Source organism: Glycine soja, chromosome 11, assembly GCF_004193775.1.
Source record: "Glycine soja cultivar W05 chromosome 11, ASM419377v2, whole genome shotgun sequence".
Taxonomy (NCBI): Eukaryota; Viridiplantae; Streptophyta; class Magnoliopsida; order Fabales; family Fabaceae; genus Glycine; species Glycine soja.
In genome coordinates, this window is record NC_041012.1 from 9,636,959 (window position 1) to 9,657,238 (window position 20,280).

The 20,280-nt window shown below is 29.2% G+C and overlaps 2 protein-coding genes across 2 annotated transcripts; both read left to right on the forward strand.

The window, feature by feature from the left end:
• The first annotated feature begins 241 nt into the window (after positions 1 to 241).
• On the forward strand, positions 242 to 4,261 carry LOC114376302 (F-box protein SKIP16-like). Its single transcript, XM_028334367.1, has 5 exons — positions 242 to 575; positions 1,439 to 2,161; positions 2,329 to 2,547; positions 2,998 to 3,104; positions 3,861 to 4,261. Exons 1-5 carry the CDS (start codon positions 372 to 374, stop codon positions 3,937 to 3,939), a joined length of 1,332 nt encoding a protein of 443 aa, XP_028190168.1. The 5' UTR covers positions 242 to 371; the 3' UTR covers positions 3,940 to 4,261.
• Positions 4,262 to 14,039: 9,778 nt separating this feature from the next.
• LOC114372855 (probable transcription factor PosF21) lies at positions 14,040 to 19,306 on the forward strand. Its single transcript, XM_028330397.1, has 5 exons — positions 14,040 to 14,195; positions 14,290 to 14,854; positions 17,267 to 17,399; positions 17,604 to 17,688; positions 18,413 to 19,306. The coding sequence occupies exons 2-5, from the start codon at positions 14,307 to 14,309 to the stop codon at positions 18,802 to 18,804; spliced, it is 1,158 nt and encodes a 385-aa protein (XP_028186198.1). The 5' UTR covers positions 14,040 to 14,195; positions 14,290 to 14,306; the 3' UTR covers positions 18,805 to 19,306.
• The last annotated feature ends 974 nt before the right edge of the window (positions 19,307 to 20,280 follow it).

The window sequence follows — 20,280 nt, forward strand, 5'->3', positions numbered from 1 at the left end:
AAAATTAACTGTTAAAATAACTAAAAAATATAAAATGATTGAAAATAATAAAATTATTTTTTATTTAAAAAGAATAAACAAAATTTTTGATAAATCTATTAAGAATAAAAAAATTAAAAGTTAATGTTTCAAAGGATACTAAAAATTAGTTAAACAAAATTTGTTTGTCAAACAAATAAAAGAATTTTTCAGCTATTAAAAAGTAGCTAAAATCTCTTGGATATAATTGTCTATGCATCGTAGATGCTAAAACACACTGAAGTCATATTAGGATTTTTGTTATTATTTTGTGGCAGCAGTGACAGAGTGATTGGTGTGAGTGCGGCAATTACTGGAACAGCGGTTGAGTGTGCGATCGAGAAAGCAGAGAAATGGGGTTGGAATCGGTGGGAGATTTAGCGATTCACGTGATTCTCAGTAAGTTAGGAGCCCAAGACACTGCCAGAGTCGCGTGTGTGAGCAAAAGGTTCTGTTCTTCCGCTTCCGACGACACTCTCTGGATCAATCACTGCTTCCACGAACTCGCTCTGACACAACCCCTCGATCATCTCGGAAACCCTCTCTCTTCCTTCAAGGTTGGAACCTCTTCTGTTTTTGGATTCCAATTAGGTGGGAAAAATAAAATAAAAACCCTCTTTGTCATTGGTTGGTTCCTTTTTCGGGTCAATAAATAAACTTGTCTTGTCGAGTTTGTTTTGTTCGTGCGTCTTTCAGTTTTTTGCGCACGATGGGGTCGGCTTTTAGATGCCCTTGTTTTCCCTCGTGTGCTGAAAAAAATGACTTTGTTTTGTTTGACTTGGTCCAATTATGAAACATTGCCCTGGTTAATTAAAACTATACATAACTTGTTGTAGATAGGTTATGTTTGAATATCCAATGTTGTGTATAATGGAATAGATAGAGATGGGATAGAATGGAATTAAAGTCCCTCCATTTCATTATTTGGGAACTTGGAAGTGAATAGAATAGTAAGAATTGTGATTTTATTTGGATTGTTTCGTTTCGTAACCCCTATTTTTGGGCTAGAAAAAAATGAGAGAGTATTGGATGGAATGGAGGTGAATAGACTCCATCATGTTCCATTCCATGCTTTCCACTTTTTTAAGAAATCGAAACAATGTATACAATGATGTTCCATTTGATTTCCCTCCATTTTTTTTCATCCAATCCAATGCAATTGTAGATTTAGTGTACTTACTAGTAGCTAGCATGTTTTTTGGCACTACTTGTGAAATTAACTACTGGCTTTCCAGAATGCTGGTTGATGAACATGCTAAATTTATGGTTATAATGCGGTAATCATTTTCTTTCATTCTTATTGAGGATGTGATGGATGTCCTGTAGCAAAAGACTCTTGATGATAGACACATTGTGTATGCTAAAGTTCAAATGATGTTTTTGGTACAGCTAGAAATCAGACTCTCTCTGTATTATGCAGGAATGCTATCAAGCATGGCGAGGAGCTTTTGTTATGTATCCTTGGTCTCTTGTTAAGCGTGTAAAAAGGTGCTGGGATAAAATAAAAACCTGGTTGACCAATAATTTTCCTGAAGCTGAGGCCACTCTTTGTAAAGGTGCTACTGAAGCTGACATTCAGGAGTTGGAGAATGTATTAAAGGTGAAATTGCCACTTCCTTCAAGGATCCTTTATCGTTTTCACAATGGGCAAGAAATTGCAAAAGCAGATCCAGAAACTACTACATATGGCAGTTCTTTGGGTCTAATTGGTGGCTACTCCTTCTATAGTCATTTGGTGAATGTTTATCTATTACCTATACGTCAGATAATCCTAGAAACAAAGCAAACTAGGCGTCACTTGAGCTTTTTAAGAAGATCAAAGTATGTTCTCGTGGCTGCTTCATCCACATACAGTAGAAAGTTATTTTTCCTCAACTGTACCAATGGTCAACTATATGTTGGGACCAGGGATCTACTTACTGAAGGAGACATAATCCCTTGTGTACCTCATGATCTGATTAATTTACATCAGGAATTGAATATTTCAGAGCAACAAGATGCCATGCTACTGTGGTTAGAAGAACATGGTCGCCGTTTAGAACATGGCTTTATCAAACTTCATGACAAAGGAAATGGCAAAAGCATTAATCTTTTCCCAGAAGAACCCCCTCTTTGTTCAATGGCTGTTACTAATGGTGTGAAGGTAAAAGAGTGTATACTATTTTTTATGCTTGCTCATTGATGATGCATGGGATATTCCAATTTGCTTGTTTATTCTCATTATTACCAGAGTTTTTTTTTTACAAGTATTGCTTAATTCTGGTGATTCATCTTTTCTTGGAAACTTATAAGTGGTGTTTATATCTTAAGGTTCGTGCTTCTGCATTGGTTATCCCTGAGTTGATTGATCTTCAAGATGACCTTGAAAAGTACTTATTTGCTTATTCAATCCGCTTGTCCCTTGAACCTCAAGGGTGCACTATTAATGGAATGTCCTTCAGCTCCTGCCAGCTCCATTGGAGGCACTGGATCATCCGAGCTAATGATATTGTTATATCTGATGTCAATGGAGAAGCTGTTATAGGACAGGTATAAATTTCACTTTTTCCCCCCTCAATTTCCTTTTTTCAGTGTAATTATTTTTACTCTACCATTTATTTGCTATGAGCTGATATCTGTGGCCCAAGTCTAGTAAAATTTTGGGATTTGACATTTCGTGCATATATTGATAGAGTGCATCCAACTGATGCTGCTAGCTTAGTTATGCTGGTAGTTTACTTTATAACTTGCTAGCAGATGAGTCATCCTTAGGTTCAACTCTGCTAAACATATAAAAGTTGTGCTGATTTAGTGGTTCTGATTTCCAAAAGTAGATAAAGTTTATAATTCATCCTTTTGGAACTTGGATTCATGTCTTAGAACTTCCTTTTTATTAGAAAACGAAGAAAACTGTCTTCATTTTTTCTTTAAATCCAAGTAAATTTCGTAATTAAAGTGACTAATGTGGCAAGCTACTGAGTTCTGAGTATCTCTCTGCAGTATCCACTTTTGCGTCCAGGTGCTCAAGAATTTGTCTATCAGAGTCGCATGCATCTACCAACACCATCAGGTTCCATTGAAGGTTCTTTTACATTTATACCCGGCAGGTATGCATTTATGTTATTTTAATTATTATTTGTGACAACTGATTTGGTTATCTATAATTATTAGGCAATGTAGGAATATGTGAATTGTGGATAGAGGAAATTTCTATAACAAGTTTACATGATCCTTTTTTTCTTCTGGTACATGAAGTACAGATGAACTTTATACTTAACGGATTGGGTTTTGTGAAGTTCGACTATAATCAGTGTGTGTGTGTGTGTGTTGGGTGGGGGGTGTTGAAGATACTTGGTGGAACTTATGGGATGAAATGAAGATCCAGTGGGAGAAAATTTCAGATAGGTGGTTTAGGTAGTTCAGAAAGGCCAAGTAGGGGGATGAATCCTCTGTAGTTCTATTTTAAAGTTAGAGGTTTAAAAGAATAAACAGTGAGATCATGACAATTGACCATGTCAAAGCTTTTTTAAAACTTGAGAGGATTCAGTAATAAGTAGGTTGTTCATGATAGGCAAGGTAGAGAAAACTGAAATTGTCCTCAAAACTGTCTTTGGTGTGTTGTCTTCCAGTGTAAACGATGTTCTGTTCAATGTTGTTTCAGCATCCACTACTGTTTGTATACCTTGTATATTTTAGATACGCCTACTTGAACCACATTTATCATTCAAATCTTAATGTCTCCATGGATGATATGGGATGCCTTTATTTACCATCAAAAACCACGCATTTGACACCCAAAGGAATAAAATTCAATTGTTATCGTCAATGAGCTAGTTTTTCTTACTTTTTTATTCTAATTTCAGATTGGCAGACCCAAAAGGAGATCCTTTTCTAGCTACAGTGGCTCGTTTCCCGCTCCAGCTTCCAGACTATATTTTCTGATTTTGATGCTAGATGGGATTGAAGCATCTCTAATGGCAAATGCAGCTCTCAGTATATTGTTTGGGTGCATTATGTCATTTTCGTGAGAGTTGCTAGGTCGTTGAGTTTTTTAAGTTGGACCTGCACAATTTCCCTATCTATTATATATCAATATCTATCTATCTGTATCTAGTGTGGTGTAGTAATAATTCGATTACTTGCGTTCTTGACTTGTGTATTAACTTCCTATCCTTCATTCATTGTACAAATCTATATGCATGCAGCAATTCAATGATACATATTTAGTATTGTCGTCTATAACATGGGAACGTGTTTGTGTTAAGTGGTGGTTTGCAATGCGTACTCTAATATTTACGATACAATGTTAGTTGTTAAAGTAAAGCAATGTTAGAGAATCCGGTCCATATGCTTTTGTTCTTGAAAGTGAATGTATTATTATTCTAGTTCCAGTATTAGTATAAAAAAAGAAAACAAAGTGAATGCATTGTATTTATTCTCCATAAAGCAAACAAAAGTGCATTGCAAAAGGTTTTCTTTTTTCTGCTTTCAGTAAATATTTATACTGCTACTACACGAGATTCTCACGGTATGTTGTTTTGGAGGGAAAATGAGTCAAGCCAAGTCAAGTTTTACTAGGCTTGAGCTTGGCTTAAGTTGAATACGCAAGGCTTGAGCTTGGCTCATTATAAGTTTTTTCTAAAGGCTCGACTCGACTTATATAAAAGTTTGACTTGGTCTACGAGTTTATTTAAAAGTTTGTTTAAAGACGTTTTTTATCAATTAATTGCTTTAAAATTTAGTGAAATACTAACTAAAAAAAAACTTATAAAATTTTGTATAAGTAATGTACAAATCCAAAAATAATTGATAAACAAAATCATATTGAATTCAAGTTGTTAAAATACAAAGTATATCAAAAGAAGATGAAAAAAAAGAGTATAATATTAAAAAATATATGGATTAGAGATGATTTATATTAATATAGCCAAATAAAAATATTTAAATTTTCTGAAGATGTCTTTACAAAATATTCTTTTCTGGTTGTATTATTTTTTTAACTAAGTCTTTTTCTTTTTGAAAATTTTTCACATGTAAGTAAACTCTCTTACTTTATGTCACTTCATCCTTTATGTCACTCCATCCTGTCATTCCTTTATGATATAGATAATAGTTATTATTGTTAATATTATTATTATTATTACTTAAACAAGCCGGCTTGTCAAACTTAATAAGTTTTTTGTATTGGCCTTTTTATCTAAAAAAGTTTTTTAAGATGCTTAAGTTTGACTTTTATAGTAAACAAGACAAGTCCAGTGGAGCGTTATTTTTTTTTTTTCATTTGAAAAATTATTTAGGACATAATTTTGATTTTAGTTTTTTTTTTCAAAAATTATATCAATAGGTAGAGAAATTAATTATAACAAAAATAATTTTAACCTCATGTTTAGTATCTTTTTATCTTGCAATATCTTTTTACTATTAACCTTATTAATCTTCCTAAGTAATAAAATAAAATGACTTATGCTATCCAAAATGACATTTTTTAAAATTCAAATACCTATAAATAATATTTAATCTCGGAAACATAAATTTGATTAGAATAACTAACGTGGTTATTGCAGTAAAAAAACTAACGTGGGTATTTGAGTTTATGGAAAAAACTACTTTATTAAATTAAATAAAATTTACCATTACAATATTTTGAATATGAAAAAATAAAAAAGAGATCTTCTTTAAAGTGTTAATATATTATAATTTTTTAGCAGCATAAAAAATTAATTTTCAATTTTTTTTTGAATTAGCTGTGAGTTTTTGAAAATATTTAAACTAAATTGATTTTAAGCGTATAAGTTAATTGATATTAAAAATTAAAATTAAAACTGTAGAGACTGACTTTTAATCTTTTAAGCCAGAGAAGTAGTAGTATACTATTTTTTCATATATATGATATTTAAATTTATATGAAATTGATTAGAATAATTAACGTGTGATTAAGCTTCAGAAGAAGACAAAAACTATTTTTTATCTCATGTTTAATGAATGTATTCTTATCTTCTAATATATTTTTACTATTAATCTTATTAATTTTTAGGTTAAATTATAATTTTGGTTTTATAATATGTAAATCTTTTTAATTTTCATAAATAATTAGAGTAAAAATAATTTGTATATTAATATCAATTTAGAAAAAAAATTATGTAAATAATTTCTATAATAAGTTATGAAATTTAATTAAATTAGTAAAATAAAAATATTTAAATTATTCAAAATAAAAATATCTAAAATGATATAAAATAAAATTAAAAAAATTTATACATTAAATATTTTTAATTTATAGATTTAGATACTTTGAAAAAAATAACTTGACTAATGATACATAAAAAATAATGCTAATATATTTAATTAAACAAAGGATTTATGAATAAATGATTAAAATTGCTTATTTTAAAAATAGGAAGAATAAATATTTTGATTTAGAAATAAGGAGACCAAATTTATAGATTTAAAATTATAGGGAATCAAAATTACAATTTAACTTTGTTAAATTTTTATAAGTAAAAAATAAACTAAATGATTTTAAGTATGCTTGTGTTAAACAATAATCTCTCTAGTTATAGTACACACGCCGCACCATTTTTTCTCTGGCTTGCATGAGTACTAGATTTTAAACTTGCACAGGTTTGTTTAACTTATATATTTGTTATATTTTTCTTTTATTTTTAAAAAATATTTAAATAAATAATTATTAATTATAATAATTATTTAGGAAGAAAATTAATTAAATCTTTAATTGAATATGTTGTCTTAAAAAATATTTAGCCTATAAAAATTTATTATGATTTATTCTTTCTTTAACTAATAATAATCATGCAATGTACCTATATGAAGTGTATAAATTAAAAAAAAAGGTAACTATCACAAATACTATACATTTCAACAGAAAATAAAATACAATACATAGTTATTTAAATTTGAGTGTCCTTTTCTTTATTTTGGATATTATATTAACATGTACTTGATTTTTGTCTTTTATAATAAACTATGTTTAAATGTATTTATTGTAAAAAATAATATTTACATTAAATTTATTGAAATTGTATTTTTTTTTAAAATGAAAGTTGTTAATCATTTTAAAATCATGTTTTGAATAATTTTGAAAATAGTAACTTTAAATGGCTAACTTCATTGCGGCATAAATGTATACACTGTTATTATTATTATTATTGGTAAAAATTGTATAATAATATGGACATTAATGTTAATACTTGACTGTTACAAATTTAATTCTTCTTTAACATAAACTTTGAAATTTTTTAATACTTAACTCTTATAAATTTATTGTTTAACTATTATTGATAACAAATTTATTGTTTAATTTATCGTATACCTGGTTTTTAAATTGAGAGGGTTTATTGACCTGCTTTTTTTAGAAAATAAAAAAAATGATCTATGTAGTATAAAACAAACTAATAATATTTAAGAATTATCGGTAAAAACAAACTAATAATATTTAAGAATTATAAAAGCAAAAATAATCATTATAAAAATAATAAATATTTAATATATGAAAATTAAAATGAAATTAAGGTATATAGTTTTTTTTGAAACCATTAAATAAAGGAAAATTTTAAAATAAATATATCTTTTATTCAGAAATGAAATAAAGCGTAAAATATTTATATATTGTATCTAAGAAATACATAATAATAATCGATATTATTCAAAGAAATATGAGAATTAATTTTTATGTCATAAAACTAATAAATAGAAATAATGATGAAAAATAATTAATATTGGTTTAAATAAAATAATATTTAATTATAAGATAATTAAAACTCATATTATTAGAACTCAAATGTAAGAGGTTTTTCTTTGCCTACTTCATTGTTGGTCTATTCTCTTTTTAGATCAAAGTCAATTTTTTCTTCTTTTGTCTGTGTTTAGATTAAGCATCATGTTAACACCTATAAAAAAGAAAGCACATTTATTTAAGAGAAAATGATGGTTTCTCAATTTTAAAGATAAGGATTTATTATTAAAATTTAGAGATAAGGATGGTTATACTCATATTCGTTTACCTGACTATAAATTCTTTTTTCTAAATTTAAATATGTACATAAATACAGTTAAAAATATGTAAGATAAATAAGATGTAGATTCATATAAAGAAAATCACCAAGAAGGGAGGTAAAAGAAACAAAAATAAGTATGTTTTTGTAAGATAAATAAGATGTAAACAAAGAAAATCATATAGAGGATGAGACAAAAAATGATGAAATTTAACTAAAGAATGAAAGTAAATATGATATAATTCTTGGAGAGAGAATGACGAGTGAGAGAAAGTGAGTGGGATATATATTCGTTGGAGAGAGAAGTGAGTGAGAGAAAAAATTGATCGTGAAAATAAAAAGTGAGAGCGATTACTAATGAGAAGTTAATTATGAGATTATTAAAAAATTAATAAAGGAAGACAAAAAAAAGAGTCAGTTATATAACCTTCTAGTTGTAGTATATTCATAATAAAATTTTGTATTAATTAAAATACTATAAAATTAATAGAGGCAAATTATATTATAACATTATCAACCACTTGATAACAATTATAAACTGACCTTTTGTTTTCCAATCAACTAATATCGGTAAATTAACTAATACGTATATATAATGCCAATCTTTTTTCTAATTAGTAAGTCAATTAATATGTCTAGGTAATATTCATTATTAAATTGATTTACAAATAATCTAATTCAGTTCATTTGGTTGGCACTAAGTATTTTATTTCTAAAACGTTTTTTAAAATTGATTTCTATTAAATTGATTTAAAATAAATTAATATTCACTTATTAAAGTAATTAAATTAAAAACAGAAGTTATGAAACATAAGTTATGGTACTCTCATGGATTTCATTTTCGTCCTCAATGTATTAATAAAAAAAGAAAAGAGAAGAATATAAATAACTATAATAAATGGGTGAATTATTCAAATTACTATTAAAATTGTTTAACTTATTTTAACAACATTGTACGTTATATTTATCTATAGAAAATATTTTAAATTGATACATAAATTATTAATAAATAGTATCAAATTTAATATATGAATATTTTATAATAAAGGAATTCTACTCTACATTTTAAAAAATAATTATTTTTAAAATATAGTTTTTAATTTTTAAATTAACACTACATTTTCTCTTATTTTATTAGTTTTTTATATTTCTAAATAAATCCGTGTATATTATTTTAAAAATAGTATTTTCAAATTTTAAATTAATACTACATTAACTCTTATTTCTCTCTGTTTCTATTTAATAATTATACAAAAGATAACATTATATTACTTAATAATTGTTTTGAAAATTAGTAAATCATATTGTTATTATTATTAAAATTTTAAATTTGTTGTTGTTATTATTGTTATATATTATTATTATTATTTTTATTATTAAAATTTGAATTTATAAAAACAAAAAGTTATATAGTAATTAAAATTATATATTAATGTTAGATTACATTGAATTATATATCAATGGTTATTATAAAGTTAAAGTTTTGATCTCTGATGACTGGTTATATAATTAAATCAAATCGGCCACTGTCATAAAGTTAAAATTTTAATCTGACAATTACAAAAAAGTTTAAAGTGAAATTTACATATAGATAAATATGTAACATTTTCTACTTAAAGCCTCTCCAAGTATTAGTTAGGCTGGTAGGCTTTAACACCCCATATACAGTAGTGTAACATGGAAACATTTGAGATGTAACAGAGTGTAAACTCTTGTAAAGTCCTTGTGTTATATCTCTTCTAAAACTTATGGCCCAGGAGGAAGATTAGTTATAGCTTGGGATTAATTCGTACTAACACCATAGTAAAAAAGAAATTAAATTTAAAAAATTTAATCAATAAAGTTCATCACAATTAGTAAATGAATGGGGAAATCTTACTTTCAACAAAAATGAAAAAAAAAAAGAAAGAGAAAGAGAGAGGGTGTGGGTTTCCTTTTAAAGAAATATCATTCAAAGTCGATAATATCAGTATCACTTAGCTTTATACATCACCTCTTTCAATAATCTTTTCTTGATATTCAATTTTAGTGACTTAATATTTTTTTTTCTTGATATTTAGCATTGTCATCATTATCATTTAAAATAACACCAAATAGGCTCAGTACATTTATAGAGGCATGTAAGCTAGTCTAATCTGATAATAGGCATGATTCTCCTCTTTAAGATAATTCTTCACATTTTTTCCATTTACATGCACATCATATTCCTCCTTTGATGTGGCAATGCTTTTGAACAATTTCCATGTGGCTAGTGATCGAATTTGGGCAACTTCAAAGGTGGAGAGGTGGTGTTTTCTTTTTTTATTGACTATGATATTGATACGAGTTGTTTTAGTTGAAACTACAAAAAAAAAAATTATCAGTGAGCACACACAAGATGAGTATTCCCTTCCTAACATAATTTGTTTTATACTAAAAGATCAAATGGGATTTGAAATTTGGACCAATTAATTAAGGGGACTTCAAGTATTCATGTGTCTATAAGTTATGAATTAGAGTTTTACAATTTGAAAATCATTGGGTAATTCTTTTGCATTGACATTCATCTAATGTTGCTTTCAAAGTTGAAATCTTTATATAAGCAACAAGATTCCATTAGTTAGCAATAAAAGGAAAATTTTCAACAGTAAAAGGAAGAAACAAAAAAAGACAATTACAAGACTATCGTAGAAACAAATCAATAATATAAGCATCTAGCAATTTTAAATTTGAAGCAGGAGACAATCATAAACTAAAGCAATAACTATATCAAGCATACCCTCACTCATAAATTCTTAGTGGAAACAAAAAATAATTTTTAATATTTTTACAAAAGTAAAACATCACAAGGTACTACAAAATATATAGTATCATGATAAAAGAAATCTAAAGTATTTAACCTTTTATAAATTACAGTTGTCTTCTACCAATTTTCATATTTTGAAAATGTTCTATGATTTTTTCATTATCAATACTAATTTAGTGTGTGAAATATAACACACTTTATTAAAATAATCAACACTAAAACACCATTAATCATGATTTTTTTATATCAAAAATACATTAAAAGGGATTTTTAAATTGATTTTGTAGAAATAATTTGGTTAATCGAATTAATTTTATAAAATAATGTACTTATTTTTTTTTGAACTAGTTTGGACAAAAACCAATTCAATTTAGTTTCAGTTATAATCTAGTTCAATCCGAATTGATTTTTTTTACACGCTAATGTGATCTCAAGAGTAAAAGATTGATTTTCAAATTAGTAGACATATCAATAACATTGAAGAAGCACGATCCTTGGCACAGTGATAGATTTAAAAATTTGAAATTGTGGAGGCAATATAATACACCCGTGCACACATGCTTATCCACCCACACACACACAACTCCATGCACGTGCACACTTTTATGTTTACATAATCATTTAGACTAAATGAAACTTTTGATTAATTATATTTTAGTGTTTTTTTTTTTTGTTTTTGCATTAAGTTTTAAAAATTTTATTTTGGTCATTTATGTTTTTAAAATATATCATTTTGGTTATTTATTTGATTTTTTGTTTGAGACGTTAACCTTATGTTAACATTTAAATTTTGAAATGATAAATTTAATATAGTGATGATTAAAAACTATCATTATCTTTATTTTATTTTAAAAATTATAAATCTTTGTAAACAAAAAAATGTGTTTTGTCTTCTACTCCTACCAATTGCTGGTCTCAAAGAACTCCACTTTGCAGGCGAGAGGGTATGAAGGAATGTAACCATACATCATCTTTCCCCTCATTGGCTGTAGAGGCTAAGAAGGATGAATGAGCATTTGAAAGAGAAGAGACAATAATGGGATAAAGTTATGAAAGATAATGACATTTTTTAGTTCACGATAAATTAATGAATTTTATGTTTTTTATTTGATAAATTAGCGAATTTTATTTTGGTTTTGATTATTAACAAATGAAAAAATATTATTAGGAACCAAACACAAAATTCACTAATTTATTAGATACTACAAAAAGTATCAAAGACCAAAAACTAAATTGTTATTTTATTAGAGACTAATCACAAAACAAAAAATTATTAGGAATCAAGCACAAAAATCAAATATTTGTTAAGGAAAAAACATAATTAAGCCTTATATAAAAGATAAAATAGGTCCTTTTAAAAAAATATAAAATAGATAATATTTTATGAATGGTTAATGATCCATTCATTTATTACTTTTTTAAAAACTCAACCTATTCTTCAATGAATGCTTAATGAATTAGAATTAATCCAACTTAATAATTAAAGAATTTAAGGACACTTGTTTTTACCAATGTCAACCACAATTTTTTTGGCAAACATCAACTAAGGTTTTTTTAGCCAATGTCGTCTAGAGGTTTTTTAGTCGACATCAGCTAAGGTTTTTAGCCAATATTGGTCTAAACTATTTTTTAGTCGATTGAGACTATTTTTTTAGCCGATATCAACCTAGTTTATCTTTCAATCAATGTTGACTAGATTTTTTTTTACTGACGTTAGTCAATTTTTTTTTATTAATATCATCCTGAAAAATAGTCCTAGTAGATTTCGGTTGAAAAATAGTCCTTACTAACATCGAATAAAGAAAACCTGATCAAGTTCGAATGAAAAAAAAAACTTGACCAGCATCAACCAAAAAATACATTTAATTGATGTCAGCCAAAAAATAATCTTGACCGGTAGTCAAAAAATATCTTTAAACAACTTTCAACAAAAAAAAAATCTTGAATGACATTGACAAAAAATAATATCAATTGAAAAACATCACTGATTGAGTGGTGATTTGTGTGTGTGTGGGGTCATGGCAGTGGTTTGAAATGTACTTAATATTTAATATGCAATGTTTTTTTTAAGCAGTTTACAATATAATGTTAGTTGTTAAAGTAAAAGAATGTCAGAGAATTGGATCCATCTGCCTTTGTTCTCGAAAGTGAATGTATTACTATTATTCTAGTTCTAGTATTAGTATAAAAAAAGAAAACAAAGTGAATGTATTGTATTTATTCTCCATAGCAAACAAAAGTGCGCCGCAAAAGGTTTTCTTTTTCTGCTTTTAATAAATATTTTTACCATTGCTTACAAAGTCGTGTTGTGTATTAAGAAGATACTTTCTCAGATATGTTGCCTTCTGATTCTGAACATAATGTTCAATTTTTTTGCTGCTGTTCTTTTTTCCAAAAATACTAAGAGAGAAAAGAATTTCATTTGTTTGATCTCTATCATAAGAGAAGAAAACTAGATACAAAATTTGTCACTTTAAAATTTAATAGGTAGAGAAAATAAATTATAGCAAAAAATATTATCACGCATAACACAATAATGTTTTTTTTTGGTAAAATGCACAATAATTTTTTGAACCATATCCATACTATGATGATAATATAAATAAATGTTAAGAGTGGTTATTTAATTTAAAAGGAACATTTAAGAAGAGTGCCCTTCGCATGAAGAAATACTTAACATTTTCTATTTAATTATTAAAATGAATAATCATATAGATACTAATAGTACATATTAGAGCACTGAATAAAACATATATTTAACATTAAATAGTGATTCTTATCAACAAGAATAACAAATTTTTATTACACTTTGTACAATTTTGTTTTTATTTTTTCTTTACTTTCAAGTGATTTAGTATACATCTCTCTCTTTTATATATATATAATTTTTCTAATAATAATAAATACTTATTAACTTTTATTTAATATTATTTCAAAGTCATAAAATATTAACCAAAAAAATCATGTCTCTTAAGCAAGTGATGAAATGTTTAAATTGACTTTTAAATATGAAATAAATTATGTTAATATTATATTATGTGTGCTCACATTTCTAGATGAAAATTATTCATAGAAACTACTTCATGAATATGATGATGAGAAAAAAACATTAAATGTATTTAAAGTTTAATAAACATATTCAAATATTTTCTATTTTTAAGCCATTACATTTATTAACAAATAATAGCATTATATAATTTCTTAGGTTGGACTAAATTAAGAATAATATTACAGGAATGGTGTGCAGTGGTGGGGTGTGTTAAGTCAGAAAGAACCTATAAAATCTGATCCATTTTGTGTGTTGGATTAGTGGAGGCATGTGAAACGGCAAAGCAAAGGTCGCAGCTGCTGCTGAATCTGGTTTAACGCAACGCAACATTCTCCATCAAATCAAATCAAAGGTACTACAAATCTACAATCCAATAATCCTTTCTTCCTTTCAGCTTATCAATCATGAATGAATGAAATTGAATTGAATTGAATTTTGCATTTCAGTTCCAGATTTGGTGGCAATGGATAATAGGGACAACAAATCGCCTCCTCCTCTCCCACCTTCTTCTTCCCGTTACGTGAAATCGGAACAACAAGCTTCATTATCAGCATCGTCGTCGTTCAGCCACGACGACATAAGCGGAATGCCGGAGAATCCACCGAAGAACAGAGGGCACAGGCGCGCCCATTCGGAGATTATAACCCTACCCGACGACCTCACCTTCGACGTTGATCTCCCCGATGACAACGACTTGCTTTCCATCTACCTTCAATTCGATCAACTCGATTCCTCTCCACTTCCTCTTCCTCCTCCACCTCAACACAACAGCATTGCTAATAATAATAATAATAATAATAATAAGAATAATAATAATAATAATGAAAGGCCTACTAGGGTTCGACACCAACACAGCCTCTCCATGGATGGCTCCATCCACCCGGATATGCTGCTCTCCGCTACCGCTGCCGCTGCCGATGATGTCTCCGGTGGTGGCATCGACACCAAAAAGGCTATGTCTGCTGACAAGCTTGCTGAGCTTGCCTTAGTTGATCCCAAGCGGGCTAAAAGGTACCCTACTGCCGTGTAAATAATTGTGTTGCCTTAATTGAAAAGCAATCCTCCTTGCTGCCGATCTATATGTTAGACTATTGATATGATAGAGTAATTAGTTGCTAGTTGTTACAATTTATGCATGATTTTGCTTCATTTCTCGGTCGTAATAGTTGTGGTGGTGACATATCTCTTGTGATTGTGCTGATTGGCATGGATGGTGTTGTAGGGTCATTGTGTTTGGCACTTGGACTGCAAAATTTCATCCTATATTGGCTTGTTTCTGTTTTGGGCAGATTTGGCTCGCCTAATTGAGCATAATCTGGTCCTCGAGACAGAGATTAGATACATGCTTGAAATAGGTGTTACTGAAATTTAAATTTGGTCGTTATAAATGCCTTCTAAACATGTTCATCGGGTGTCCGCGTGTGTAAGCGATACTTCGACATTAATTGTAGGCTAAATCAATAAAAGTTGTTGCAGGGTACTACTTTGTCTTTAGTTATAATATCATTAGCATGCATACAAATTTTGACATTAGAGAAATTTTAACGGTTTTTCGTGGACTTATCTTTACGGTTTGAAAGCATTTGAACATACATTGGCCTGCCTTAGGATCAATAATTGCCATAGACAAAGACATGTGATGTTCTATTTTTGGAGATATAAGGTTGGTCCAGTGATTGGAGAAGGGTGAAGGAAGAAGGGAGGGGGCCGGTTGCGGGTTCGAATCCCCCCAACTAACATTTCTAACAAAAACTAACAAACTAACATTTGCTGATAAAAAAAATGTGTTATTTTCTTGGTTATTAATTAATTTTTTAATGCTTACTGTGCATTTCTTGGAAATTCCACATAATATTTCTCTTCATTATAAATTGAAATTATTCTATTGGTATGTGTTTGTTGTTTGTTGATATTAGTTCAAGTTCTTTTGATTTAGCATGTTAAGCAATTGTCAGATATGGAGAATTCCTCTTCTTCAAATTCTACCCAGTCGACAGACTCCACATCCTGTAGGGATCACTATATGCATGTAGTCTCCAATTCATTGCATAAACATTGCCTCACTTCAATAATTCTGGCAAAGGCTTCAGCTTTGGGGCAGAATTAGGTTCAGAAGCAATGTTGAAGTAGGAATGACAAAATAAGGATTTTGTGCATTAATATGGTTTTGGAAGTTCTGGTACCGTTACTTTTTGAAAAAATCATGGGGCTTGGTTATTCTGTTCTCAGTTCCGTTTTCTACCGTTGCACTTTTTTGTCCGCCTTGCATGGGATTGTTGATGTATTTTGTGGAATAAATTGCTTGTATGAAATGCCCTTCTAAGCAGGAACAGGAATCATCTATCCACCTTCTTATTCTAGTAAATCAACATTTCAGCTTGTATATATATGTGGAATCTCTGTATTCCTAGTCCGTTGGACACACTTGCCCCTTTTTGTTCGCACTTACATTTTAAAATCGGAGGGTGTACTGTTCATCTCTATACTTTATTTAAAAATACTTGCCACCAGTGTTATCACATAACCGTCATGGCGCTGCCATAACGACGTTTTGTTCCTGTAATATAACGGTGGACCCCGCAATCTGTTGTCCGTTATTTGGCATTTTATAGCATCGTACGCCAATATCAATATGGTGCCCCTGCCATGACTGACGCTGTGGTGGGTTTCCCCCTCTTTTTCTTCAAAATTTCAGGCTTGGGTCGGCCCATTTGTAACTACCCAACATATATCCCTTTCTCATTTTTTTGCATTCAAACCACCTTTCTGTTTCTCCCATTCGACTCTCCCATTGAAGCCAACCCTAGCGATCCCTGTGGGAACCATGAACCCAATGCAGGGTTTTTTTTTTATTTTTTCTTCCTCAACTGTTTTTCGCTCCTCTTTTCAAATGTTCTTCGTCTGGTATTTTGTTTATGTTGGTGCTCTGTGTTTTTTGAAATTTCAGATTTTCAAATATGTGCTTTAATAATTTCAGAATGTGTCTTTCAAGGAGGGGATGAAGATGAGGATGATTAGTTTTATAATTTTTGATTGTATCTTTAATATTGACTCTTTGTTAGTTGCTATTTATCCTTTTTGCTGGTTTTTTATTAACTATGTTTATGACTTTATGTGATGACAATCATGGAATTATGAATGTTATGAATTTTAGTTTGTCATTATGTTGTTTTTAATACATACTATATATATATATATATTTGTGTGTGTGTGTGATTTTTCGGTTTCTTTTTCCAGTTTTTATATAAATATATTTTTCTTTTGTCCGCCACGCCATCTTCCATATTGATATGGCGCATGGCAGTGCTCACCACCATCCGCCGTAAATGCTATTGATAACCTACCACTGATTTTTTTATTAAAAGTAAAAAAACCTTTCCATTGTGACTAATGCTCTGCTGCATTGTGTGATGTGTGTGATAGGATATGGGCAAATAGACAGTCTGCTGCAAGATCAAAAGAAAGGAAGATGCGTTACATTTCCGAGCTTGAAAGGAAAGTGCAGACATTGCAAACTGAAGCAACTTCCTTGTCTGCACAATTGACTCTCTTGCAGGTATTTCCTTAACTCACCATTTTAATCTTATGCTGTATACTTTCTGCTCTATAATGTTCAACTTCTGTGAACTTCAGACGGCTGTTTAAATGTGTTTGACATTCCATCCTCTTAGTGGTCTACTAATGCCACTATGTCTCCTGACTGAAAAGCAAATGGTGGGGATTATATTATAATCAATGTATTTTTGTCTCTTATGAGCAGAGAGATACAACTGGAATGACTGCTGAGAACAGTGAGTTGAAGTTGCGGTTGCAAACCATGGAGCAACAGGTCCACTTGCAAGATGGTAAACTCATGCTGTTATAAACGTTTGAGGCTATTGCTCTACCTTTTTCTTCTCCTATCTTTCTAATTTTAAAATAAAAATAAAATTGGTAGACCACTGTATGCCATGACTTGTGACCTTTGTTGATACATATAATTTTACCTTGATGAGACAATGATTTGATCAACTTTCTTTGTTTCTGGAAAGGGGGAGGTGGTTGCTCGATAGCATGTGTAATGATTGGTAGGTAATGAGCTGTGTGAAAACAGTGGTTAAATTGAATAGAACTTCAATTTATTTCAAAAATAGGAAAGGAAAATATAAAACTGATTATGGTATATTTTTTATATTTTGTAATTTGCTATTTGGAAATTACAATTTAAGTTGATAAACTGATATAGAGTATTTTGTTTTACCTTTATATTTAAAAGTTTGTGCATTCCTTTTATAACATTTGTAAGACTGCCCTTAAAACTAATACATTTGTCTTAGATAAAGTCAACTCCCAAGTGTAAAAAGATGGCTGCAAAATTTTGTTGGTAGACTGGTTGGCTTTTTGGGTGCATTTGAAACATAATCTTCTACTTGGAAATGCAATTTCATGATTCTGTTTTGAATATATGTGCATGGAGAGTTTGTCTGGATTGAATTGATAAAATTCAAATTTACCTGTCAATGGAGACTTCGTCCTGATTTTAGTTCCTCGGTCAAAGAACTAATTCAGTGTTTTTTCTACCACCTACAGCATTAAATGATGCATTAAAAGAAGAAATTCAGCATTTGAAAGCACTGACTGGACAAGTTATGCCAAATGGAGGACCGGTAAATTTTGCTTCATTTGGTGGGGGGCAACAATTCTATCCCAACAATCAGGCTATGCACACTCTTTTAGCTGCACAAAAGTTTCAACAACTCCAAATTCATTCCCAAAAGCAGCATCAACTTCAGCAGCAACAGCAATTTCAGCAACAACAGCAATTTCAGCAGCTGCAACAGCTGCAACTGCAGCAGCAACAACAACTGCAACTGCAGCAGCAGCAACAACAGCAGCAGCAGCAACAACAGCAGCAGCAGCAGCAGCAGCAGCAGCAGCAGCAACTGCAACTGCAGCAGCAGCAGCAGCAACAGGAACAGTAATATCAACAAATGGGGGACATGAATAGGGAGGGGACACACCTCATCAAATGTACTTCAGCGGCAGAGGATTTTAGAGACTACAAATTGCTTTCTCTTCATCACTTTACCCTTGTGTTTAGAGTTTGTTTAGGTCACAGTCATTATATTTCTTATTCATGAAACGGTACAGATAGTCCTAGTTAGAGATTGAGAATTATGCATTGGATCTTGGCTATGTAAAATTCTTTGGCACCTTTGGTTATGAATATGCGGGGCGGATTTATGTTTGTTAAGTCTTACAATTGCTTTTGCCTATGGCTATGCCTGCATAAGTGGTCTGTTTAGATTAAAAATCACGTTGTCTCGCAATTTCCACCGGAATTGCCATATGTACTCCTAAACTAGGATACCAACGAAACACCTGGGGTGTTTAGTAGAGGGGGTTTCCTTTTAAGTTTCTCTTAGGTTGTTAATGTTAAATTTCTATATTTGCTATGACAATTTTAAAAATTATTCTCAGAAATTCACATGCTCATCAATTATTTTTATTAAAGTCATGTTAGTTAGTTTTAACTTTTTTATTAAAGTCATGTTAGTTAGTTTTAACTTTTTTATTAGCTGAAAAATTTATTTGATTGTTTGATAAATAATTTTTTTTAAACCTTAAGTAATATTTTTCAAAATGCTGGCTTTTAACTTTTTATATTTTTATTTTACTTTTATCTTTGATATATTTATTTATTTTTCTTGTTATCTTTTTAAAATAAATCATGATATTATTATTTTTTTGTCATTTTACATTTTTAACTATTTCAATAATTAATTTTATCAAATACTTTTAATTTAATAATATAACTTTTTAGCCTTCAATGATCAGCTTTTAGTTACTAGCTCATTTTTAAGCTTCTAGCTAGTTTTAATAAAACTTTCCCATGAGAGGGCGTGGGAATTCAAATTCTCATAAAGAGGAAAAGCTTTTTTAATAATTATGTCTCTCATTTCCAAAAATATTTTACACATACCAAACATTTATAATATTTGGAAAAAAAATGATTACACCAAAGTATAATTACTAGGAAACATGATTTTAAGGGATGAAAAAAAAATCTCTAGATCAAATACCCCTTCATTGCAAATAAGTTTAGGGTGCATTATACCTGTATCTTTAAATTTAAAGAAATTTTATATGAAAATAAAGTAAAGAGAATAAAAAATCTTATTGGAAATATTTTTTTTATTGCAAATAAATTTACACTATTAATAATGATATTTTTATTATATTAAGTATTTTTCTTAAGAAATAATTTTTTAAAAAAATTGGAAAGGAAGGTATTAAAATTAGGGTATATTATCTTTATCCATATAATGTGCTAAAATTTAAAAAGTTCAATTCACTATAAGATTAATTAATAATCTTAAAATTCAGATTATCTTAAAAGGAAAAATATATTTATTTTGATATATAATATTAAGATTGGAAATTTGAATTAAATTAAA